Genomic DNA, 26243 nt, shown 5'->3' on the forward strand with positions numbered 1-26243 from the left:
AACTAGAGCCATGTGTACTGACAGACATGAATCTTAAAAGAAATATAATTTTAAGCAAAATCAGCAAGTTACAGAAGGATGTGTAATGTGTATATGCTGCCGAAGCGAGCACAGGGATGTGTAGTGTGACCCTATTTACATAAAAATTGTAAAACCCATAGGGGCATGACAAAGGCTGTGTCATCTTGGAGGAGGGAAATAATGGGACATGGTAAGGTACATACAGGGTTTCAATTGTATCTATGATATTTTATTTAAGGTGGGTGATATAAACAATACTTTTAAATTTTTTCTTTTGACCTTTATTATTACTTTTTTGAGGTATACCTTGTGTAGTAAATGGTGTACATGTAAAAAAAAAAAAAAGAGGGGCACCTGGGTGGCTCAGTCATTAAGCGTCTGCCTTCGGCTCAGGTCATGATCTCAGAGTCCTGGGATCGAGCCCCACATCGGGCTCCCTGCTCCGCGGGCAGCCTGCTTCTCCCTCTCCCACTCCCCCTGCTTGTGTTCCCTCTCTCGCTGTGTCTCTCCCTGTCAAGTAAATAAAATCTTTAAAAAAAAAAAAAGAATCAATACTACTTCATGTGTATTCGGGGGCTGAATCCTCATCTAGACTCTTGACATCTCTTATCTGAAAACTTTGTAGCTCAGATAATAATAATTCTGTTTATCAAAGCAATAATGTATAACAAGCTTTGCTATGAAAAATATTGGTAGCTCTGGGGCTGCCCTTTCACAGAACTGGTACACAGTCACTGTCTTTTTGTGTTTTATGATTATAGTCTATAAGGGAAAATACTGGGGTATATACTATGTTTTATTTGTACTTAATTTTTACTGACGTTTGATTTTAGCAGATGCTGTTAAGTCAATGATCTGACCCAGAGAACATTACACTGACTACAATATTTTAAATATTATTTTAAGTACAGCATTGGAAAATATACTTGTTATACTGGGTATATAATATGCAGTATTTGTTTTTATTGTTACACTTAATGCTGTCACTGAATCAATCAAGCTATCTTACAAATTAGGAGCATACAGTGTTTAGGGATGAATTTTTTATTCTATATTCTTGTTACAGAATAAAAAAGGAGCAGGAATAGTTGGTCACAAAGTTTTATGACAATTTTCATAGTTAGAATTAGAAATTAAGGGAGAATGAATAGGAGTAAATAAATACCTACCAACAAATGTCCAGCAATATTATTTCCATTTGAAGTAATCCAGAAAATAAAGTTCGTATTGAAAGATAAGTAGTGTATCCAAATGGATCACTCCAGTTAAATCAGTTGCTTGTGATTCTTTTTTTTTTTTCTTCTTTAAATCAACAAAGGCAACTGACATTACCATCTTGCTCTTAAATAGGAAGAAAGATAACTGGGAATGACTGCTAAAATATTAACTTAAATTTTGCTTTTTCAAGCCCCTTGATTAATTTAAGTAATTTAAGTAACTATTTAAAATTATTCCTATTATCAACATTTAATAGCTAATAATAATTTCTCAAATCATCCATTAATGTTAATTATATCAACTTGCCAAATACAGAAATGTTCTGAGTTGGCCTATTTCGAAGGCCAGAAATGTAGCTCTGAATCTACATGACCATTTTTAAGATTAGGACATAACATGTATCAAAAATGTTCAAGGGCATTAAGATTTAATTCATCAGTAGCCCTCAGAGTTTAGTGCTGATATTAATGATTCCCCAAAGTGGATACAGGATTTATATCCAAATCCTCACATCTCAGGATTCAAGTAAATAATGTGTCAACTACTTCTGAAATTACTGCCAAAAGATTAATTTTAAAAACCATCTGATAATGCTTGCTTCCTTTTAACCCTAATTCTGATCATGACCACTTATTACAAAATCCATTCACTTTATTTCTAGTAGAAGCAAATTACTTGATTATAACCCTCCATCACCTCAATAAACTTCCTGTCCCTAGACCTGCAAAGTTAGCAAAGTCAAGTACAGAATACCTAAGAAGGTAGAAGAGGTAAAAAGGCATAGAGACGTTGGGTAGTCCCTCAGTTCTGTATACTGCTTAGCAGCACAATAATAAATGAGCAATGACAGACAGCAATTGTCCTAATCTAGGTCAATACAACAGCCAAAATACTTTGTAAACACTTTCTTTGGCTCTTTTTGGAGATCAAATCAACACTGTTCTGATTACATAGCATGAGAGGAGCTTAACAGCAACCAAAGTGTTCAACAATATTTACTTATTTAACATCTTTTATCCAAAAATCGTACTAAAAATACTAATCATAACTCAGTAACTGAGAAAGGTAGATACTAATGTAAACCGCAAACGCCAAGAACAGAAATTAGGAGTTGTGTGATACTGAATAATATATGTGAGCTAAAGATTCTGCTGTCTTAGACAGCACTGAGTATACTTTCCTTTAACAAACCCAAACTTAGGCACAAGAACTCAGTGTTAATAGGATTTTACCTTTTCTTACTATGTTTTATTTGTATTTGTATCTAATTTTTACTGAAATTTATTGAAACTTGATTTTTAAAAGATACTATTTAGGAAATGGTCTTACCCTGAGAAAATTATAGTGACACAATATTTTAGATATTACATTAATTATGTTTAATTTAAATATTAAAGTCTATAGTATCACATATACCAATTATTTAAGCTGTCTTTCCATTTGAGATGAAAGGCTTATGCTATGTCATACACATCATCTTCCTTGTGACTAAGAGCTGAATTGTGAGATACATACCTACGAGAAGTTGCAATCTGTGGCCATGAATAGTTCTGTGTATGTGTAAAGTTAATGAACCTATAAAAGGATTGAACTCCTATCCTTAGCCTCATTAGCACCATGCTCCAACTGAGTTAACTGGTGCAAAGTGTTACATAAGACAGTGATAACTAAAGGAATAGGAACAAAGAAAGGTTCTATTTCATCATCTTAAGGTTTCACAGAGATGACGCAGGTTTACGATTCAAATTCCCACCTCCTGAAAAACAACTTCTTATATAACTCAACTCTCAAATCACAGAGATGCAGTAATCTTAAATTATTCTAAAGACTTAAGAACCAATTATTAAAATTGATGCTCACTGTGAGGAATACACAGCTATATCAAATATAGCTACACAAAAAATAGAACTCAGTGAAAGATAACATTTTTAAAGCAAAAAAGTTGCTTGGGATTCACATCAGTAGTGGCTAACTGGATAAATGCTAAAGATTTACATTCAAGTGCTTGTAAGATTACTGCAGAAAAATCAATTACTAAAAATCTTTACTCAGATGAGATGATGCACAAACCACCAATAGTGGTATTTAAATCCCAATCACTTTCAAGATAAGATATGTAGCTGTTAAGACATTCCAGAAATGGGTTCATTGACACTAAAAATGATATTAAAAAAAAAAAAAGACCTCATACAATCTGCTGGCATTTCATACTAACCATTGGAGGAGGTAGTAAAGTGTTGGAATTTAGAACACAAGGTCAGCACTAACTGTAAACATTTCTAAAGCACTGTATGTAATTCTTTAAAACATAAGTAGTGAAAAAGAATTAAACTGATATAAAAGCAGAATTAAAAAAAGCAAAAAATAGAAATATTTAGTGAATTTACTCAAATGAAGAAAGCTTAAATGATACAGAACTGAAAATATTAGGAATCTATATACAATAAAAAGTGAATATAAATTAGCCAACTCCATGGACATTTCTAGTTAAGCATTCATACAAATACATATTCACCTTTTTCTTTTATGTAGAAATAACACATACATACATGACACAATGATTCTGGCAAAAAAAAAATTCAGAGATATGAAAAATATCCTCAAGTTTTAAAAATGGTATGGAATAAGTTTTAACAACAACATTCTACATGAGTGGAAACCCCTGATGTAATTCCATGATTTTATCATGCCAGAAGCATGGTTGGTTTTAATTTTTTTAAACACGTATTGGTATCATACACATTGGCTTATTAATAATTAAGGCATTTTGTATACACAGTATCTCAGTGTGGACAAATTTTTAGTATTGATTATTTGCTATGACATTTTAAACTTGCAAAGTCTTCAAAATAAGAAAATAGCTGCACACATTTAAGTGTTTTCTTATAAAACACAATCTTCAAAAAAGTCACGATGATTGGTCTTTGTGATTCCTAGTAGTAAGTCCTGTCTTCTTTTTGACATAGTATAAATTATAGTCTTATGCAGGATTGCATTAAGACCCAGTAGTTCTTAAACAATGTTACCAAATAACCATATAAATCCCGAATGCAGCAAAGGCGAACAATCTTCATAGTGCACTTTCACCTCATTGAAGTTGAAGCCGCTCCTTTTGGATATTTTTCCACTTCAATGTGAAGTAGATTGTTAGGGTTTCATTAGTGGTTTCATATGTGGCTTTTTAAAGAAAAAAAAAGGTTTTGATTTCTTCCACGATTCACAGTTCTCAGATGAGACTTCTTTTTTGTTTTTGAAATCTTAGTCTGGGGACATTTTGAATAATTAAATGCTCTTTAGTAGATGAAGTCTCTCAATTCAACTGTAATAAATAAGCATCTACATCCTTAGAAAACAAAACAAAAACATTTCATTAGCTGGTACAGCAAATACACATATGCACACCCCATTTTCTTCTCCCTTTTTGTTACGTGATTTGCTTTAGCTTCTTGTGACCTTCTGAGGGTAAATGTGTCTTACTGAACTTTTTCAGCTGCATTTTGTTTAGCACTGCGTCTGGCACACAGCACATGCTCAATAAATGTCTGTTAAGTGCTGAGTGAATGTTCTGGTTCCTGTGATCAAATCAGTCTGCTTTTATAGCTAAGCAAGATCATTAATTCCCAGCAATTCCTTCATTGCTATATACACTCTAGGCCAGCCTGAGGACAGCCTTTCTGATTTCTACCCTTGAAAAATTACAATTGAGGGCTTAATACTATAAAAGAGGTTTTATCACAACTTAAGGAACTTCACAGAACTTTTTTAATCACTCAATATTTTCTTCAATAATAAATACTGTATCTAGGGTCATAACCACAAAATTTCTCCTTATAAAAAATTGTAATTGAAAGGAAATTTCTAAGGAGACAATATTTTTTCAGTACTACTAACAAGAATGCAAGGTGCCTCAGAACAAGGTGATATGTAATACATACTCTATATCCATTTTCTATCAACTTTTACTTCATTTTCCCATTACTGAAAGAACAACAACTAAAACAACAACAAAAAACTGGGAAATTGATATTTATGAGATTTTCATCGTTAAGAATTCTACAGAGTAAAATTATACACAGGGGTCACACACTTGTTTGATAAATCATTTTGCTTCTTTTCTTGAAGGTATCCAAGGAGAATTTCACAACTAAGTTCACAACATAATACCTCTTACTTAGAATACTGTATTTTTTAAACTAAAGAATGCTTGTATATTTCTGATTAATGCCCATTTATGATAGCAGTACGCCCAGTAAAAGGGTGTAAATATTTCTTAACAGTGATTTTTTTCCCCCTGCAATTATATTTTAACTACCAATGTTTTCTGGAGTTTAAATATTAAAATCCAAACTAGCAATATATCTTTTCCTTTAAGAGATAAGAAAGTAAATAAAGCACAATGTCAAATTCATACTGTGATTTGAACATTTACTTTCCCAAAAGCATGACATTAGCAAAAGCCAAGTACAAAATAATACCCTGAAAGCATTTGATTACATTCCTCACCCCTTGCTTTCTGAGTGTCACTCTCTTTTCGGATGCTTTCCTAACCTGGGTTCTTAACCTTTTCTCTAATTGGAGCTAGTTCATTAAATTCCCTCTAGCACATCATTTCCACAGCTGCATCTGAAATACATTCAATGGCTAATTCCTGTGTTCCTTGCCAAAGTCATATTCATATCCAGAGGACCTTAAGCATCTGTAAATACGAAACTGACTTTAGGCCTTATTAGAGTAGTACTGTAGGGGCGCCCTGGTGGCTCAGTCATTAAGTGTCCGCCTTCAGCTCGGGTTATGTCCCACGGTCCTGGGATCGAGCCCCGCATCGGGCTCCCTGCTCGGCAGGAGGCCTGCTTCTCCCTCTCCCACTCCCCCTGCTTGTATTCCCTCTCTCGCTGTGTCTCTCTGTCAAATAAATAAATCTTGAAAATATATATATATACTGTATTGAATATTTGAAAGACTTCATTTATAAATGCATAATACTAATATATTATTTCTAATATTTAATTAAGCTTAAATAGAGATTTTAAGCTTAAATGTGGATTACCTTGGCTATATTACCAGTATATCCTGGAACCAAAGTAAGATGGTTTTCCTGTTCCCATAATCCACTTAATTGTTGTTTTAAAATCTGAATATTTCTATGAGAAAAGAAAAAAGAATGCAAATATAAGAATATGGACTTAGTAAATACACTTAATGAACACAGTTTCAAATTTTCAAGTATTTATCAAGAGAAATTGTACCATTTGAAATCAAGTAACTCTTTAAAATAATACTTGCCCATCATGGAAATTAAAGATTATTTATTTGTTAAAGCAGGAAAGAAAACTAGGCATTTGGAGCAGCATTTGGACAACCTGGTCTTGGGTATGAAGTGGGAAATTTTTGAGAGTCCAGAGAAAAAAATCTTTAAGAAGACTGTTGGGAGATATTTTTTTGCAGCTTCATGATAATCTGGTTCATCTAGTAGAATACACACACATTTTTACATCAAGGCAATATTCAAATTATGATGATTATAGTACAGTTTTTAGAATTATAATCATCCACATCGGATTCTCAGGTTAATGTCTAGGTAGTCAAAGACCTATAGGATGCAGGATGCTTCCATCCCTGTGCCTCAATACTTAACTCACCAAAAGCCATCTCTTTTTTTCTCCCTTACTCATTATAACAGGTATGAGGGTTAAAGCACTGTTGTGCTTTTTCCTCCTAAAATGAAGTGTAAGGTTCTGCCAGAAAAAGAGATAGAGGGGGTTACTGGGCTCTGGAATTCAACTTTCATATGTAATTTTCGCATGTGAACACTATTCCAATTTAATATTTCTCTGAAAAGAAAATAAATTTTTATTTAATGATGATCATGGAATAGAATTATCATCTTTTAATCAAACTGCTTTTCTGAAAAAAATTTTATTAGAATGAGTTTATTTTTAAAGATATACTCACCCATCATTTATAATTTCTGTTTTGGATGATAGTTCTGACCACCACCTTTTTATGACTGCTTGAAGCCAGTTTAAACCAACTATTATATATCTGAAATGACATTTTGTTACAGAATTCAAGTGTTTTCACCCAACAAGCCTTTACAAAAAAAGATACTCAGCTCCCACCTCAAAAAGCACATACACACACTGATTTTTCCCCTTTAAAAATTTTATTTCACTACTTTCAAAAGCTGTATTTTATGTAAGTTGTTTATAGATGCTTTTGTAATTAATCTTTAATCATTTCATATTCTTTTCTTAATTGGGCTATAAGCTCCTTGAAAACAGACACCATGCATGTCTCATGGAGTTCAAACTACCACTATGTACTCACAAGCAACAAAATCAAGGTTGCTGTAAGAGAAAAATGAATTGAGAGTCACATTAGCACTTACTCTTCAAATTTGCTTTTAAGTAGGGACTTTACTAGAGGCAACAAATCTACACAGCAGCCAAGTGAGATGTATTGTTTTTCTTCCTGTAAACTAAAATAAATACTAAGTTGTAAAATTATGAATAAGTCATTTGTCCTTCTTTAAACTTACTTTTTTTCTGAAAAATATTTTTTTTTACCTATTGGTGAGCACAGGAAGGCAATCCACAACAACTCCAAGGTCTTCTATCCTGTGGGTACAAAACTGCTTAGAGTGCTGATTTCCTTATCTGTAACTTTCACACTGCTTTTGAAAAATTTACTCATTCATCAAAGAATCTAAGTCTCTATGATGAGCCAGGTGCTGGGGATGCAGCAGTAAACAAAGAGATACAGTACTTGTATTTCAGAGTGTGTGTAGGGATGGGGTGTGGAAGAAGACAGAGACAGATAACAAGTAAAATACATATACAGCAAGTTGATGGTAGTAAGTGCTATGGGAAAAAATAAAACAGGAGAGACAGGGAGTGAAGAAATATGTATTTTTTAATAGATTTTATTTATTTATTTGACAAAGAGAGACAGCAAGCGAGGGAACACAAGCAGGGGGAGTGGGAGAGGGAGAAGCAGGCTTCCCGTTGAGCAGGGAGCCCGATGCGGGGCTCGATCCCAGCACCCTGGGATCATGACCTGAGCCAAAGGCAGACGCTTAACAACTGAGCCACCCAGGTGCCCCGAAATATGTATTTTTAAATAAGGTGGTCAGGGAAGGCTTCATTAAGATAATATTGGAGAAGTGGGGGTGCCTGGTTGGCTCAGATGGTTAAGCATCTGACTCTTGATTTTGGCTCAGGTCATGATTTCAGGAACATGAGATCTAGCCCTGCGTGGGGCTCTGAGCACAGAGCCTGCTCAAAGAATCTTTCTCTCCCTCTCTGCCTGCCTGACAATGCCCCCCTCCCCACACACACACCCTCTCTCTCTAGGGGGGGAAAAAAAAGATAATGTTTGAGAAGAGACTTGAATATACTGAGGAAAGCCATGCTTAAAATTTTGACTCAAAGAGGATTTTTAAAAGGTTACTTTTCCCATACTGGTATCTCTTGGTTTTATATATAAGAACCCTAGAGAAGGTAATAGCTTTGTTCCATATGATGAAACATATGGTTTTCTGTATATTGATTACTCTTAGACTGGTGATAAATATAATTTAAAATATATTGTTGCTACGGAACCTAAATATAGAAGTTTAAAATTTTAGCCAGTATAACATAAAAAAGAACAGGCACTTCAAGATAAAACATGGAAATTACTTTAACTGAACAAAAGCATAAAAGGTCATACTTACCTCACCAAATAAGCTACAAGTTCACTTATACTTCTCTTTCTCCAGAATGTTAAAGCTACATTCAATCTCAAATTCCTGCTGAACAAAACCTGTGCCATTGTTTCATGGTCCTGAGAAACCTGAAAGGCAATAATCTAATTTGTTAAAAAGCACACTGAAACATGACATGAAACCATTTTTTTCCAGTTAAATTATTCTGGTAGACATATTTTAAAATTATGCAGAGTTGACTCCTTTTACTGACCCCAAAAAAGGAATGTTGCAGTTGAACAAAGTAACCAAATGATCTGAATAAATTTAGGACTTGTTTATTTTTTTAAAGATTTTATTTATTTATTTGACAGAGAGAGACACAGCGAGAGAGGGAACACAAGCAGAGGGAGTGGGAGAGGGAGAAGCAGGCCTCCCGCCGAGCAGGAAGCCCGATGCGGGACTCGATCCCAGGACCCTGGGACCATAACCCAAGCTGAAGGCAGACGCTTAACGACTGAGCCACCCAGGTACCCCAGGACTTGTTTATTTTTTTATCAATACTTTTTATTTGCTACCATTTTCTTTTTAAATCTCAATAATTTGTAAAATAAATTATTTTTAACTCACCTACAAACCTAGGATTTATTATGTGGATTAAAAGCAAAGATATATACTGAATAACACGGGAAGGGAACCACAAAAATTCAGTTCTATGACCAGTATTTAAATTCATTCATTCCTTTTTTTAATATAGTAAGGTAATATGTTCCTCTTGTAAAATGTTCAAATAGCACAGACCTGTATCAAAGAAAAAGTGAATAATCTCTATCTACCCAGATAAAATCTAGTAACACTTCCCAGAAGTAATCACAGTTAACAGACTGGTATGTATCTTTCCAAACCATTTTCTAGACAGACAAATTAGATATAAAATTAAAATATTATAATACCTGTATTTTTGAAAACCTTGTTTTTCACATAAAGATTTTAATGTCAAAACACAGATCAACCTCGGGGCGCCTGGGTGGCTCAGTCGTTAAGCATCTGCCTTTGGCTCAGGTCATGATCCCAGGGTCCTGGGATCAAGCCCCGCATCAGGCTCCCCGCTCAGCGGGAGGCCTGCTTCTCCCTCTCCCACTTCCCCTGCTTGTGTTCCCTCTCTTGCTGTGTCTCTCTCTGTCAAATAAATTAAAAAATCTTTAAAAAAACAACAACAAAAAAACACAGATCAACCTCATTTTTAAAAAACAATCTCCAGTTGTTTATACACCATAATTTACTTAGATTGATTCTGGTTTTTCCCTATTAAAACTATGCATCAGTGAACATCCTTATGTATGTAAATATGTGCACTTATACAAATATTTCGGTAAGATTATTTTTAGCACCGGAACAACTAGATTCATTGTTTTAAATAACAGATTAAGATATAATTCACATACCATAAAACTTAAGCACTTAAAATGTACAATTCAGTTTTCAGTATATCTGTGGATTGTACAACCATCACCACAATCAATTTTATTCATTTATTTTTTTAAAAGATTTTATTTATGCATTTAAGAGAGAGAGAGAGAGCACAAGCAGGGAGGAGGGGCCTCAGAGGGAGAGGGAGAAGCAGGCTCCCTGCCGAGCAGGGAACCCAATGCGGAGCTCAATCCCAGGACCCTGAGACCACGACCTGAGCTGAAGGCAGTCGCGTAACCAACTGAGCCACCCAAGCGCCCCACCACAATTAATTTTAAAATCAACATTTTCATCACCCCTAAGAGAAACCCTGAACTCCAATCTCCCTTCTTTCCAGCCCTTGGCAACCATTAATCTACTTTTTGTCTCTATGACTTCACCTAGTCTGGACAGTTCATATAATTTGAATTATACAATATGTGGCCTTTTTGATGTGGCTTTTTTCACACAGCATAATGTTTTCAAGGTTTATACATAGTGTAGCATATATTGGTACTTTACTCTTTATAATGGTCAAATAATATTCCACTGTATGAATATATGACATTTTATCTATCCATACATCAAGTGAAGGACATTTGGAATGTTTCTACTTTGGGCTATTATGAATGTTATGAACATCTGTTTATAAGTGTTTGTGTGGACATATGTTTTCAATTCTCTTGGGTATATACCTAGGCACAGAACTGTTGGATCAAAAGGTTATGTGTATTTGAACTTTGACAAAATAATGTTAACACTTTTAGATTTAGGTTTTTAGAGCAGGCACTACTGAGTCAGTAAAAAAGGTATGAAATAACAAAAGATCAGGGGCTCCTGGGTGGCAGAGTCGGTTAAGCGACCGACTCTTGGTTTTGGCTCAGGTTGTGATCTCAGGGTTGTGAGATCAAGCCCTGTGTTGGGCTCCGTGCTTAGCACAGAGTCTGCTTAAGACTCTCTCTCCCTCTGCCCCTCCCCACTGCATGCACAAGTCAGCTCTCTCTCAAAATAAATAAATCTTAAAAAAAAAAAAAGAAATAAAAGATCAATAAACTTATTAGCTAAGTGTCATGCTAAGGAAGGTTTGTGCAAAGTAATCAAACTGAGAGCAAAGTAAAAGGGGGACCTTGAAAAATGACTCACCATGGCACTAATTCAAATGTATAACTGAAGTTTTTTTTTTTTTTTTAATAAAGGTATTTGCACTCAGAATGTCCATTCCCTCAATTCAGCTGATGAACCAACCTAGGTCCCAATCTAGGCCAGATTTCTGGGTTATATAATCATATGTTCTTTTTCTTCAGGGTATGTAGTTTCTTTGATTATCTGATTAGTGTTGGCCCCATCACTTCTCTAACTACATGAAAGTAGGAGCAGTGTCTGTTTTTCATCTACCGATGTAACTCCTCAGAGCCTGCAGAATGCATTACACAGTTGGGAGCCCTCAGTAAGTATTTGTGAATGAATCTGCATGACAGTGATTCTCTTTAATACTAAGTTTGATTACCATCCTATTCTCCAGGGTCCATGATAATTCACTATTAAATCAAATTCTCCTTGATTCCTTTTTTTTTTTAAAGATTTAATTTATTTGACAGAGAGAGAGACAGCGAGAGAGGGAACACAAGCAGGGGGAGTGGGAGAGGGAGAAGCAGGCTTCCCGCTGAGCAGAGAGCCCAATGTGGGGCTCAATCCCAGGACCCTGGGATCACGACCCGAGCCAAAGGCAAGACACTTAATGACTGAGCCACCCAGGTGCCCCTCCTTTAAAAAAAAAAAAAAATTTTATTTATTTACTTTAGAGAGAGAGTGACCGAGCAAGCACACGCATGTACGCACAGGGAGGGGCAGAAGGGGAGGGAGAGGAAAAAGAGAGAGAATCCCAAGCGGACTCCACCCTGAGCACAGAGCCCTACACAGGACTCAATCTTATGACTCTGAGATCATGACCTGAGTGGAAACAGAGTCAGAGGCTTAAGTGACTGAGCCACCCAGTGCCCCCCTGCTTCCTTTCTTCTCACAGATCATGACAGAATTATACAACCATCATTACAATCCAGTTTTAGAATATTTCTTTCACCACCCCCCCCAAATTCCCTTGAGCCTGTTCAAACAACTAATTTCACCTGAGCTAGAAGAGCAGCAAAGCTCAGCATGTTTTCCTGAACAAAGCTTCCAATGGCAATTCTGAGAGCCAAGCAAAACATTTGTTCCTGGATAACTAACTGGCTTTGGTGGTCTACTTTTTAGGCCAGATTCCTTCTTTTCCTTTCCTTTAATCTCTGCTGGCCAACTTGCCATTTTGAATATTTATAGCAGCTTGTCAACCATTTCATTCCATCTCAGATATCACTAACTTAGTGAAATGGAGTAGCTACTGATTCAAATTTGGTTAATCTAGAAAACTGTCTCAGGGAGTTAGAATCACTCAGAGTCTGAATGCAACAGGCAATGAACGACTCTGCTAGCAGAATATGACAAAGAAAAAGCGAATAGTATAACAGGAATAAAGTTAAGCTCATTTAAATGACTTACCTCAGAAAAAAACCCACTATATTTTGATGATGGGCTTTCTGTTTGTGAAGAACCAGAATCACTGGAGTTAACCAAATATGTTCGACTATCATGGCGTAATTTTTCAGGCAGGTGGCCTGTACAAGCCAGTTCATTTTCTTTATTTGCCATGTCACAGCCCCTAGTTCTAGGGGACTGTTTTTTTCTGTAACAAGGATTTAGAAAAGGATGATGCACTTTCTTTCTGCGATAGATCACCTTACGTAGTTTATCTGGGCTTTTCACAGCTTGTCCAACTGTTCTGTAAGAAGAATTGATTTGCTTAAATGAAAAAGAACTACATGAAAACCTTTACAACTTTTTAAGCAGAAAGATTTAATAGGTCACATTTTGTGATCACAATCCACTAAAATTAGAAGTAAACAGAATTTTAAAAATCCTAACTCTTAGATCAAAGAAGAAAATTAAAGAGAAAAAATTACAAACCTACTGGAAAGCAATGAAAAGGAGAATACTTTATACTAAATGAAACTGAAGAAGCATAACTATATGCTTTAAAAATGAAATATATCTGAATTGTGCAAATTTGAATATACATATATATTTTAAAGATTTTTTATTTATTCATTTGAGAGAGACAAAGACAGGGAGTGAGAGCATGAGCAGGGGGAGGTTCGAGGGAGAGAGAGAAGCAGACTCCCCCCTGAGCAGCATGCCCATCGCGGGGCTAGATCCCAGGACCCCAGGATCATGCCTGAACCGAAGGCAGACCCTTAACCAAATGAACCACCCAAGAGCCCCAAGAATACTTATTTTGATTAAACTTAAGTATATTTAATTTGTTTAAATAAGATAAGACACAAAAGAGCAAATCTCACAGTTTCATACGGTGATTCTCAAATGTTTTGGCCTCAGGATACTTTGCAACTCTTAAAAATTACTGAGATTTCGAAAGAATTTTTTTATGTGGGCAATATCTACTGATATTTACTGTATCAGACACTGAAACTGAGGAAACTTACTGATTCGTTTAAGTAATAATAAGCTTATTACATATTAACATAGAATATTTTACCAAAAAAAACCCGTTTCCCAAAACAAAATATAGTGAGAAGAATGGCACTTTTTTACATTTGTGCAAAATCTCTAATATTTAGTTAAGACAGCTGGATTCTCATATCTGCTTCTGCATTCAATCTACTGTGGTATCAAATATCATGTAGTCCCTGGAAAACTCTATTTCTAAGAGTGAAAATCAAGAAGGTGAATTAATGTTATTGTTATGAATATAGTCTTGACCTCATAAACTACCTGAAAGGACTCCAGGAACCCCCGCTGTCCTCAGATCCATTCTGAGAAGCAGTAGTTTAGTAGAAAGTGCTTTTAGAGTTCAGAAGATCTGGGAACGAATGTCATTTTTACCACTTTCTGGCTGTATGACCCTGAACAAATCACAAATCTTTAGTTTTTCTCATCAATTGTTAGGGGCAATGATACCTTTCTAGTAGGATTGTTGTAAGGATTAGAGATAATACTGATGTGTTTTCCACAGAGAATGGCACACAGGAGCTATTTGACAATAAGTTACTTATTATAATAAAAGAGAAGACTTTTTCTTTTTTTTTTTTTAAAGATTTTATTTATTTATTTGAGAGAGCGAGAGAGCACAAGCAGGGGGAACAGCAGAGGGAGAGGGAGAAGCAGGCCCCCCACCAAGCAGGGAGCCAGATGTGGGGCTCAGTCCCAGAACCCTGGGATCATGACCCGAGCTGAAGGCAGACTTTTAACCCTCTGAGCCACCCAGGTGCCCCGAGAAGACTTTTTTTCCCTCCCTCTTTTTCATTCTTACCTAGCTTTCAATATTTCTGTTTCCCACAAACTTTAAAGAAGCTCTTACCTATTTATGTAAGCAGCCAACTGTTTTGGAGATTTCTTAACCTGAAAAATAAAAGGTAGATAGTTAACAGCATATTTAAGTTCTGTGACTGATATCAACAAATCTGAAATTCCATAGTTAAGTTTTTCAGATTAAAGCAGCAGTCTCAGTCTGTAGTTACAACAACACTGTGCATAGATATATTTGACAAAGCAATATATCCATCTCCCTATTTTCCATGCCACTAGTCATATATTTTACTTACAGGGTACTTAATAAGTGTGTTGACTTTTAATATCGTTTAAAAGAAATTATATCAGCATGAATGAGCCTTGCAATGGTGAACAAAAAGCACCTCTGAGATTCCTCTTTAGAATTAAACTATAATATTCAAATGATATCATATCAAAACAGCATACTGTCCATAAACTTTATAGAGCTTTTGGAATATAAAGTTTTCAGTATTTCATTAATTGTACTTAATTCTGGGAGATAAGCAAAGTATCACCTTCCTATCATTTAAATAATTTAACCAGAACTATCCATAGACTTAACAGTTTAAACTATCTGTGATATACTGAATGACCATGTCTCCTCAAAATTCATGTTGAAATCCTAATGCCCAAAATGAATGATATTAGGAGGTGGGGCTTCTAGGAGGTGATTAGGTCATGAGGGTGGTGCCCTCATGAATGGGATTAGTGCCCTTATAAAAGAGACCCCAGGGAGCTCTTTTGCCCTTTCTACGACGTGAGGAAACAGCAGAGAAGACAGCCAACTATGAGCCAGAAAGAGGCTCCAACCAGATACCAAATTGGCCAGGGTCTTTATCTTGGACTTCTGCCCAGCCTCCAGAACTGTGAGCAATAAATTCCTGTTGTTTATAAGTCACTGTCTATCGTATTCTGCTATAGTAGCATGAAAAGATGAAGATACCGTCTTACCCATTACCTAGAAACCATGCACTTACCTCCTTCATGTTCTTATTAGTAAAATTAGAGATCCTTTTTCTAGGAAGATCAGTGGAATGATCCTCAATATTATTACAAAAGGCTCGTTTTTTAACATTGTGGGCTTCAGATGCCATAATCTCTTAAATACCTAAACAACAAAACAAAAATAATAAATGGAAAATACAAAAAGCAAAAGAGCCTGATCTTTAACAGACATATAAAAATATAACACTATGTAAAAGAGGTTCATGAGTAAAGCAGAGAACATAGTTCTAATTTATACACATTTTAAAACCTTAAACAAAGGAAACAGAAGGCAGGGCATTCCAGGAAATTAGGCTCCTGTTCTCATTCTTTATTTGCAGCCAGTTAACAATAATATGGCATATTTTTTGCCAATGCAACATGTCAATCTCCCTATTTTCTATATCACCAGCCATATATTAAATTTAAATTTACAGGTTATGAAATCAGGTCTATATAGTAAGTATCAATGACATCCAAATGTATGGAAGCCTAGTCTTAGAATCAAATCACTGGGTCAAATACAACTACAAGCAGCAGAGGAACAAAAATCAAACTATATATATCTGATTTGTTTTATGCCTAATCCTTAAATTTTTCTTTCATTCTTACAGTTAGTTCTCCAGAGCTTTCCTCTACCTTTGAAAAAACAATCCACAATTTTCTATTCCTTCAATTATATCCAAAGAGGGGGAAATAGATACTATTACTTCCTTTATATAACAGAATAAATTAGTGATTCCCCCACTTGCACTCACATTTCACATAGGAAGTTTATTTCAGGCCATGACTGAACACAAGTTCCTCCCTCGTTCCTTTTTTAAATGTTTACTGAGCATTCACTATATGCCAGGCCCCAGAATTAATGTAGATGACAGACCAGAGATGCTCTTCTAAAGAATCATTTGGGAAGCTTTTAGAAAATACATCTTTCTGGGCCCTAACTTCAGATTATAACTCAGCAGGTCTCTGGAGTGAAGCCCAAAGCAATTATATTTTTAAAAAGCTCCACAGCACTTCTGATGCACACTCTTAGAAGAAAATCTGCCTTAGAGAACTTTCCAAAAATATGCACAAACACATGAAAATTTGCAAATAATTTCAGGGTATTCTAAGATTTCTGGCCATTAATCCATCCAGCTGCACCCCTAGATTAAAAAACCTTTAGGATGAGACTTTTAAAAAAATAGAGTAATACAATAAACACTCCAACAGAGGGGCAGTCATGTGAGTCAGCAAAGCTTCACTGAGCAGACTTAAAGGACAAAAAGCACATTGAAAAAATAGCATGTGCAGAACTGAAAGGCATGAAGCAACATGGCTTGTTTGGCAATCTCTTAAGAAGATGCATGTGACTGGATCTTAGGCTGGAGGTGGGTTGTAGCAGAGTAAAAACTGAGGCTGGAGAGATAGAAGCTGGATCATAAAGGATCTTTTGCACAAGGTAAGCTTTTCTTTCTTAAAGAAAGAGGGACTTTTATTAAAGATAATGGACTAAACTTAAGCAATTACTTCTACCCTTCCCTGAAACCTCATTACAATGATAGTAAAAGGTTTTTATAGGCATAAAACCCATAAGGACAAAGAAGAAAAGATGAGTTGATGGCAATAACATTTTGGAAACTGCAAAGCAGAAGTGATAAATGACAGCAGATCTGAGAAAGCCAAGACCTAAATCAGCAATGAGGAAAGGTAAAAAACAGAATCCCCAAAAGGCCCAGGACTTGGCAATATTGAGGATCTCAAGAAGTGGGGATAAATGTGGGCTTAAGAATAAGGAGAATGACTGAATATCCATTTAAGACACAATTAGCCCCTAGATCCCTTTCCCCATTCCAATAAAATTTTATTATATGGAAAACTTAAAACAAGAGTCCTTGGGATAGGAAACACCAGGCACAAATGAAGGAGAGGAGTATTTTCTAACAGGGGATCAAGTGAAAGTTTACATACTAAATGTTGAGATCTAAGCTTCTTTCTACCATTTGCCTCATGGAAGCTTGAGGCCAGCCTTATACACTCCAGGAAGAGTACAGAAGATCCTTCTTTGGGAACTCTGATCAGTCCTAGAGGAAAGCACATATACATACATACATACATACACACACACATCTAAAAATATTGACATCAGTGATGGTCAAAGTCTCCCAAAGAACTGTTTTCCATCTTGATTATGGTGGTAGTTACCTGTCAAAACTAATATTACTATGCACAAAAAAGGGTGAATTTTTATATGTAAATTATATCTTAATAAGCCTGACTTTCAGAAATCCTTGAGAGAGGGTGCCTGGGTGGCTCAGTCGTTAAGCTTCTGCCTTCAGCTCAGGTCATGATCCCAGGGTCCTGGGATCGAGTCCCACATCGGGCTCCCTGCTTGGCAAGAAGCCTGCTTCTCCCTCTCCCACTCCCCCTGCTTGTGTTCCTGTTCTCGCTGTGTCTCTCTCTGTCAAATAAATAAATAAAATCTTTAAAAAAAAAAAAAAAAGAAATCCTTGAGAGATAAGAACAAATTGTATACATGAAACACAAATGAGACAAAAAACAACAAAGATTTGGAAATTAAAAAGGATATAATAAGATAGCAAAAAAATCAGTAGAAGCTGGAAAAGAAACTTGAGGGTGTCTCCTGAAATATAGAAAAAAAAAAATAGGTAAGATTGGCTTAGAGGAACCAATATCCAAATAAAGGGAATTTCAGAAAGAGTAGAGAAAACAAAGAAGAAATCAAATAAATAAATGAAAACTGTACAGGACTGAAGGACACGAATTTCCACATTGAAAGAGCACAATGAGGGGCAGCTGGGTGGCATTTGCCTTTGGCTCAGGTCATGATCCCAGGGTTCTGAGATTGAGCCCCACATCGGGCTCCCTGCTTGGGCTCCCTACTTGTGGGAGCCTGCTGCCCGCTCATTCCCTCTCTCTCTCATCTCTCTCTCTCTCAAATAAATAAATAAAATCTTAAAAAAAAATAAACTGAAAGAGCACAATGAGGGTCAGCATTGTGGATGAAAATAGACCTAACAAGGCACATAATCGTCAAATTTCAGAGCACCAGAGAATCTGAAAACATATGAAACAAACAAACAATATCCCCTCCCAATGACTGATGGAACAAATAGACAAATTCAACAAGGCTATGAGACAATACCATCACCAACAGGATAAAATCAACATTGATAGAGAACTCCAACCAACAACAGCAGAACACGGACATGCCATGATAGTGATACAAGCTAAAACCACAATGATGTACTATTTCACAACCACTAGAACGGCTATAATAAAAATGACATACAAATGCTGAGAAGGATGTGGAGAAACTGGAACCCTCACACATTACCATAGAAATGTAAAATGGCATAGTGACTCTGAAAAAGTTTGGCAGTTTCTTGAAATGCTAAATGCTGATTTACCATATGACCCAGCAATTCCATCCTTACATATTTATTCATGAGAAATGAAAGTTTATGTTGACACAAAGACTTGTATGCAAATGTTGATAAAAACATTATTCAGAATAGCCAAAATGTAGAAACAACCCAAATGTCTACCAGTTGGTGAATGGAAAAACAAAACGTGATATATCTGTTGGGAATACTACTCAACAACAAAAATGAACAAAATATTAATAGATGCAACAATATGTACAAACATCACCCTAAGTGAAAGAAGCCAAACACAAAAGATATTATGTTATTTCATTTATATGAAATGTCCATAAAAGTAAAGAGCATAGAGGGGCTCCTGGGTGGCTTAGTTAAGTATCTGACTTCAACTCGGGTTATGATCTCCGGGTCCTGGGATCAAGCCCCAAGTCAGGCTCTCCACTCAGGGAGTCTGCTTGTCTCTCTCCCTCTGCCCCTCCCCCTGCTCATGCTCCCTCTCGCAAATAAATAAATAACATCTCAAAAAGAAAAAAAAGTAAAGAGCATAGAGACAGAAAGTAGATTAATGGTTGCCTAGGGCTGAGGGGGGAGTGAGAATAATTGCAAATGGACACAAGGTTTCTCTGGGGGTGATGGTGGTAATGGAATTTTCTAAAATTAGATTGTGGGGGCCCCTGGGTGGCTCAGTCGTTAAGCGTCTGCCTTCGGCTCAGGTCATGATCCCAGGTTCCTGGGATCAAATGCCACATCGGGCTCCCTGCTCGGCGGGAAGCCTGCTTCTCCCTCTCCCACTCCCCCTGCTTGTGTTCCCTCTCGCTGTGTTTCTCTCTCTGTCAAATAAATAAATAAAATCTTTAAAAAAAAAAAAAAGCAACTGTTGAGGCTCCTAGGTGTTTCCACAGTGCTGTTTGATAATATACAAAAAGAGAATAATCTGAAATGGGATTAAGAGTGGTTGAAGACAATGATTATAGAAAGGATACTCTTTTAATGCAAAAGAATAAAGAATTAAAGAGAATAAAGAGCAAGGTCTGGGAAATACTGAGAAGAGACCAAAATACTAACTTCACGTATAATTGTTCTGAACGTTGACTACAACATGTATTTTCTTAAATAAAGATAAGACAAAAAAAAAAAAAAGGTAAGACAGTGATTGCTACGGATATTTTCTTGAAAAGGTAGGAAAAAACTGGCTGGTAGAAAGAGCTGGAGGGTTGAATTCCCCTTATACAGTAGCTATCTCTTATCAGAAAGATGAAAAGGGATCTATTCATATAATCTACTACAATGGCTGCCAAATGAAGAGATTAAACAGCTCTAAGTGTTCACATACTCCCTACCTACTCACAACAATGAGAAAAACTCATCATACAGGAATGAAACACGTCCAGACTTTTGTCTCTAATAACTTGTTACAGCTCAAAATCAAATTAATTTAAGCTTTCTTTTTATATTAATATATTATAGTATATCAATCATTTACATTGCATTTAACTCTGCAATTTCACTAGGCAATTTCATTCCTCTTCTTAAAAAGCAAAGCATGAAAAAAAAAAAGCAAAGCATGTTTGTGTAAAAAGAATTATAATAATATTCCTGGTATCAAGTATTCTTCAATTACCACCACAGACTCGCACAAAGGTCTTGAATGGTATTCCCCAAAAGTCTTGAGGTTGAGAACTGTACATAACCATTATTATGTAATAATAAAATACATAAATAATAAAGAGGTTTTAGAATTTAAAGCCTTAGCTTAACTTTTTTTTAGCCCAGGAGATCAAGTAACTTGCCCAAAGACACTAGGCTAGTTAGTGGCAGAGTGTAGGGCATAGAATCCATGCTATTCTACCACAACTTTGTTTTCATTAATCCAATGCAACTGATTCCTAACCACAGTAGAGTCAACTTTCAATCCAGAATAGCTGAATAAGATGAGAGTACAATTCTAAGGAGCGGCCAGGAGAGAGACAAATGAACATAAAACTATAAAGGAGTCCTACCTCCTATCCTTCCCTTACCCTATAAGGGTAACATTTTCTTCTCTCTTCTAAATCCCACTAGTGGATTTTTTTTTTTTTTTAGGCTGGACAGTATTCTATTTTATTATGTTATGTTAATCACCATACATCATTAGTTTTTGATGTAGTGTTCCACGATTCACTGTTTGAATATAACACCCAGTGCTCCATTCAGTACGTGCCCTCTTTAATACCCATCACCAGGCTAACCCATCCCCCCACCCCCCTCCCCTCTAGAACCCTCAGTTTGTTTCTCAGAGTCCATAGTCTCTCATGGTTTGTCTCCCCCTCCGATCCCCCCCTTCATTTTTCTCTTCCAACTATCTTCTTGAACCCTCCTAACTGTTGGTGGGAATGCAAGCTGGTGCAGGCACTCTGGAAAACAGTATGGAGGTTCCTCAAAAAGTTGAAAATAGAGCTACTGTACGACCCAGCAACTGCACTACTGGGTATTTACCCCAAAGATACAAATGTAGGGATCCGAAGGGGTATGTGCACCCAGATGTTTATAGCAGCAATGTCCACAATAGCCAAACTATGGAAACAGCCAAGATGTCCATCGACAGATGAATGGATAAAGAAGATGTGGTATATATATAATGGAATATTATGCAGCCATCAAAAGGAATGAAATCTTGCCATTTACAACGACGTGGATAGAACTGGATGGTATTATGCTGAGCGAAAGAAATCAATCAGAGAAAGACATGTATCATATGACCTCACTGATATGAGGAATTCTTAATCTCAGGAAACAAACTGAGGGTTGCTGGAGTGGTGGGGGGGGTGGGAGGGATGGGGTGGCTGGGTGACGGACATTGGGGAGGGTATGTGCTGTGGTGACAACCAGTGGATTTTTAAGGCTTAAAGACAGACAAATCAGAGGTTTCCCCCATAAGGCAGCTGTCACACAAAAAAAATGAATGGGAAGGACAAACATGGGTTTTTTTCTTTAAGAATTTCAACAAAGGGGAGAGGAACAGAAGGTACAGATGAGATTTTTCTGGTATAATCTTTAGAGCCTGCAGATATGGATCCCTCCACCTAAATTCAGCTACCAGACACTTAAGAACTACTTTGGTACCTGCAGCACTTATTTAAACGTTTAACAGTGAAATTTGGATCAGGTTAAAAAACAAGGTGATAAAAAAGGGAACTGAGAATGCTAAAGTTGATCGAAATGGGATCAATGCTTACAATGAAATATTAAAAACACTATTTTCGGGGCACCTGGGTGGCTCAGTCCTTAAGCGTCTGCCTTCGGCTCAGGTCATGATTCCAGGGTCCTGGGATCGAGCCACGCATCGGGCTCCCTGCTCTGCGGGGAGCCTGCTTCTCCCTCTCCCACTTCCCCTGCTTGTGTTCCCTCTCTCGCTGTGTCTCTCTCTGTCAAAATAAATAAATAAAATCTTAAAAAAAAAAAATAAAAATAAAAACACTATTTTCAAAGAATGTTTTGTGAGTGGAAGGTTCAAAAAATAATGGCATTATAAAGAGTAGGTTAAAAAATAAATGGTTATTCAAAAGCTATCTAAACTATATATATATGTGTTGGGGCGCCTAGGTAGGTCAGTCGTTAAGCGTCTGCCTTCAGCTCAAGTCAGGATCCCAGAGTCCTGGGATCGAGCCCCGCATCTACCTCCCTGCTCTGCGGGAAGCCTGCTTCTCCCTCTCCCACTCCCCCTGCTTATGTTCCCTCTCTCGCTGTGTCTCTCTCTGTCAAATAAATAAATAAAGTCTTAAAAAAAAAAAAACTATATATATGTGTGTGTGTGTGTATATAATATATAAACGATCCATGCATTCAAAAGAGCTGTGTCAAAACATTAACAAAAGTTACTTACTGCTAGTGGAATTACAGGTGATTTTTTCCCTTCATTTATAGGTTTCTCTATTTTCTACAATGAACATGAATTATTTTCATAATCTGAATAAATACTTTAACTTAATGAGGTCACTCTCTTATAAAAAGCAGTTTAAACTCCCTTATAGTAAAAAAGTGAAAAAGGTGTAAATGCCAACACACAGAGGTAACATTTCATAGGAAGGCTCTATTTTACCTTTTCCAAAATTAGGACAGCTCTATCTAATTTTCTCAGTTGTTGCCTTCTCACCTCATTTGGGACTTAGCTCTCCCCGCCCTACTTCTATATCTTCAATTTCTCCCTTTGAACTGATTCCTCTCCTTCTGCTTTCAAACATGCTCAGGTTTCCTCTATCAACTCCTATACTCTTTCTCTATTTCTCTTTCCTGCCAAACTTCTACAATGAGTGCTTTTTAGTTTCCATTTTCTCTTTAACCCTTTACAACCTTGATTTTATTTTGTTCTCTCATCTGAAAAAAATTCCATCTTCAAGGTCACTTGAAGCTATAAGGGAGCTTTTTATAACACTGATAACGCTCATATCAAGGTCAGCCACGCCAATCTAAAGACTTTGATCGTTCTTCATCACCATTTAGCTTTTTCATCATTTCACTGCGCCCCAACACGCGCGCGCGCGTGCGCACAGTATCTATTCATAGAACACAGCACTACAGTATCTTGAGTTTCCTTGTTCCCCTACTCCCTTTTGGTTCCTTTTCCTTCAACAACTCTTATCTCTACACTAAAACTGGAAAAACATGCTTTCAAGGCTTCAGCTATTTCTCTAGACACAGTCTCTCCTCTAACTTCTATGTATTTGGCCTCCCGATCTGGCATTGGTAGTCCAAGTCAACACATCTAAAACTTCTTCAATCTCTTCCAATGTCAAACCATCTAAATGCCCTTCCTAGCCACCACATTTTAAATTGCTGGTATCAAACTTCTCTCAACTAAAAACCTAGGCGTTATTTTGACTTCTTTCTTCTTCCAACTGATCACTGAGTCTTCTTGAATCTTTCTTCAAAATATTTCATGGATCCGTTCTGACCCTTTTTTTTTCTTCACTCAATTATGCATAAACCAGGTTTGTCACAAGCAAATTGGGATATATGGTCACTCCATCTCGGTTGAAAGATTTACTTTCCTAGACCGATTTTTCTGTATTTTTTTTCTATAAAAATTACCAACCACTCAGCAATAAAAAGGAAGAAGTTACTTATACACATGACAACATGAATATGCCTCAATCTCATTATGCAAAATGAGAAGTGAGATTCCCAATGCTATACACTTTACAACTTCATTTTTATGACACTCTAGAAAAGGCAAAATTATAGGTAAAGAAAAACAGCAGTGGCTGCCAGAGTTTCGAGGAAGGAGAAGCTGATCATAAAGGGCTCAGAGGGAACTTTTCATAGTGAGGGACATGTTCTACTTCTTGATTGTGGTGGTTATTATACACATACAACTCTGTGTATGTCAAAACTCATGTCAGTGATGCCTCAATAACCTGACTTTAAAAAAACTGGGGTGTAAAGCACACGTCATTCATGGCTTTTCATTAGGCTCCTTGGACACTCAACACTCACTTGACAGAAGTGAGAAATATGGTTCCACTGGGCCCACATCCATTCTTTTTCTCCAGGAATTAGTCCAGATTTCAGTGTCAGAGGTTCCAGAAACATTCCTCAAAGCATCTGAACTATATGTATGTTCTGAGTTGTGATTACTAAGGCCCGCCCTTCTAGTTCTATGTTCTACTCATCTATGTGGGCTGTCTGGCCCCGAAGATGGGAGATGCCCTCAGTGCCTTCTGTGTGCAACGATGAGGGGTGAGTGCTCTCACTTGGAGGCTAGTGGGAGTTAAAAGTTTAACCTGCAGGGGCGCCTGGGTGGCTCAGTCGTTAAGCGTCTGCCTTCAGCTCAGGTCATGATCCTGGGGTCCTGGGATCGAGCCCTACATCGGGCTCCCTGCTCAGCAGGGAGTCTGCTTCTCCCTCTCCCACTCCCCCTGTTTGTGCTCCCTCCCTCGCTGTGTCTCTGTCAAATAAATAAATAAAAAATCTTTAAAAAAAAAAAGTTTAACCTGCAGGGGCACCTGAGTGGCTCAGTCGTTAAGCATCTGCCTTCGGCTCAAGTCATGATCCCAGGGTCCTGGGATCAAGCCCCGCATCGGGCTCCCTGCTCAACGGGAAGCCTGCTTCTCCCTCTCCCACTCCCGCTGCTTCTGTTCCCTCTCTCGCTGTGTCTCTCTGTCAAATAAATAAATAAAATCTTAAAAAAAAAAAAAAAAGTTTAACCTGCAAAGGCTTCCAGGCTCCTCCTGCTTCTCCCAAGCTCTCTGGAAAACTTTTTGCTCCCTGTGCAGTAGGTATCAAAACTCACTACCTGGGTGAAAAATTAAAGACTCATCCAACCTTAAAGTCTAGTGTAGCTAAAAGATTAGGTCAAATAGTCCCATGTTCAAATCCCCAGCTTTCCTGCTTAACTAGCTATGTGACCTTGAAAACAGCTGAGCCTCATTCTCCTCATCTGTAAAAGTGAAATTGTTTGTGTATTTACCCTGTTTCCAAAAGTAGAAGAAAAACTGCAGACAATAAAAAGGGTTGTTTTTGTTTTATTCTTTTAATAAAGGAATAACTAGGGCAAAGAGAATGGGGGGGGTAAATAAGTTAATTACCTAGCTGTCAAAACTGATGAAGAGAATACTTTAACTGATTAAAGAGATTTCAAAGCAGTAGGGAAACTCTGGGGAGAGAAAGAGCACTAACACTGGAAGTTCACAGAGGGATCAAGAGTGTCCGTGTATGAGAAGAGGGCAAAGATTTTTTTTTTTTTTTAAAGACTTTATTTGTCAGAGAGAGAGAGAGAGAGCACAAGCAGGGGGAGAGGCAGACAGAGGGAGAAGCAGGCTCTCCGCTGAGAAAGGAGTCCGATGCAGAACTCGATCCCAGGACTCTGGGATCATGACCTGAGCCAAAGGCAGGCCCTTAACTGCCTGAGCCACCCAGGCGTCCCAGAAGATGGCAAAGATTTAAGAAATGAACCACATTAACACTTTCACAAAAAGAGGGGCGCGTGGGTGGCTCAGTCGCTAAGCGTCTACCTTTGGCTCAAGTCATGATCCCGGGGTCCCAGAGATGGAGCCCTGCATCAGGCTTCCTGCTCAGTGGGAAGCCTGCTTCTCCCTCTCCCACTCCCCCTGCTTGTGTCCCCTCTCTCACTATCTCTGTCA

General features: G+C 37.1%; 1 protein-coding gene across 3 annotated transcripts in view; it reads right to left on the bottom strand.

Annotated features, from left to right (window-relative positions):
• Positions 1 to 3604: 3604 nt before the first annotated feature.
• Positions 3605 to 26243, bottom strand: part of KATNBL1 (katanin regulatory subunit B1 like 1) — a 38706-nt gene continuing 16067 nt past the window's right edge. Inside the window, exons 2-10 of one of the 3 annotated variants that reach the window (XM_078053423.1) lie at positions 15733 to 15863; positions 14784 to 14824; positions 12908 to 13091; positions 8954 to 9072; positions 7806 to 7856; positions 7628 to 7729; positions 7192 to 7281; positions 6287 to 6380; positions 3605 to 4582 (exon numbers count right to left, since the gene is read on the bottom strand). In XM_078053423.1, coding sequence (XP_077909549.1) covers positions 4550 to 4582; positions 6287 to 6380; positions 7192 to 7281; positions 7628 to 7729; positions 7806 to 7856; positions 8954 to 9072; positions 12908 to 13091; positions 14784 to 14824; positions 15733 to 15849 — 831 coding nt within the window. In that variant the 5' untranslated portion in view covers positions 15850 to 15863 and the 3' untranslated portion in view covers positions 3605 to 4549. Of the gene's footprint in view, positions 4583 to 6286; positions 6381 to 7191; positions 7282 to 7627; positions 7730 to 7805; positions 7857 to 8953; positions 9073 to 12907; positions 13188 to 14783; positions 14825 to 15732; positions 15864 to 26243 lie in introns of all 3 variants that reach the window. The other 2 variants (XM_036082586.2, XM_078053422.1) reach the window with 2 other exon arrangements.

This window comes from Halichoerus grypus, chromosome 8, assembly GCF_964656455.1.
Source record: "Halichoerus grypus chromosome 8, mHalGry1.hap1.1, whole genome shotgun sequence".
NCBI lineage: Eukaryota > Metazoa > Chordata > Mammalia > Carnivora > Phocidae > Halichoerus > Halichoerus grypus.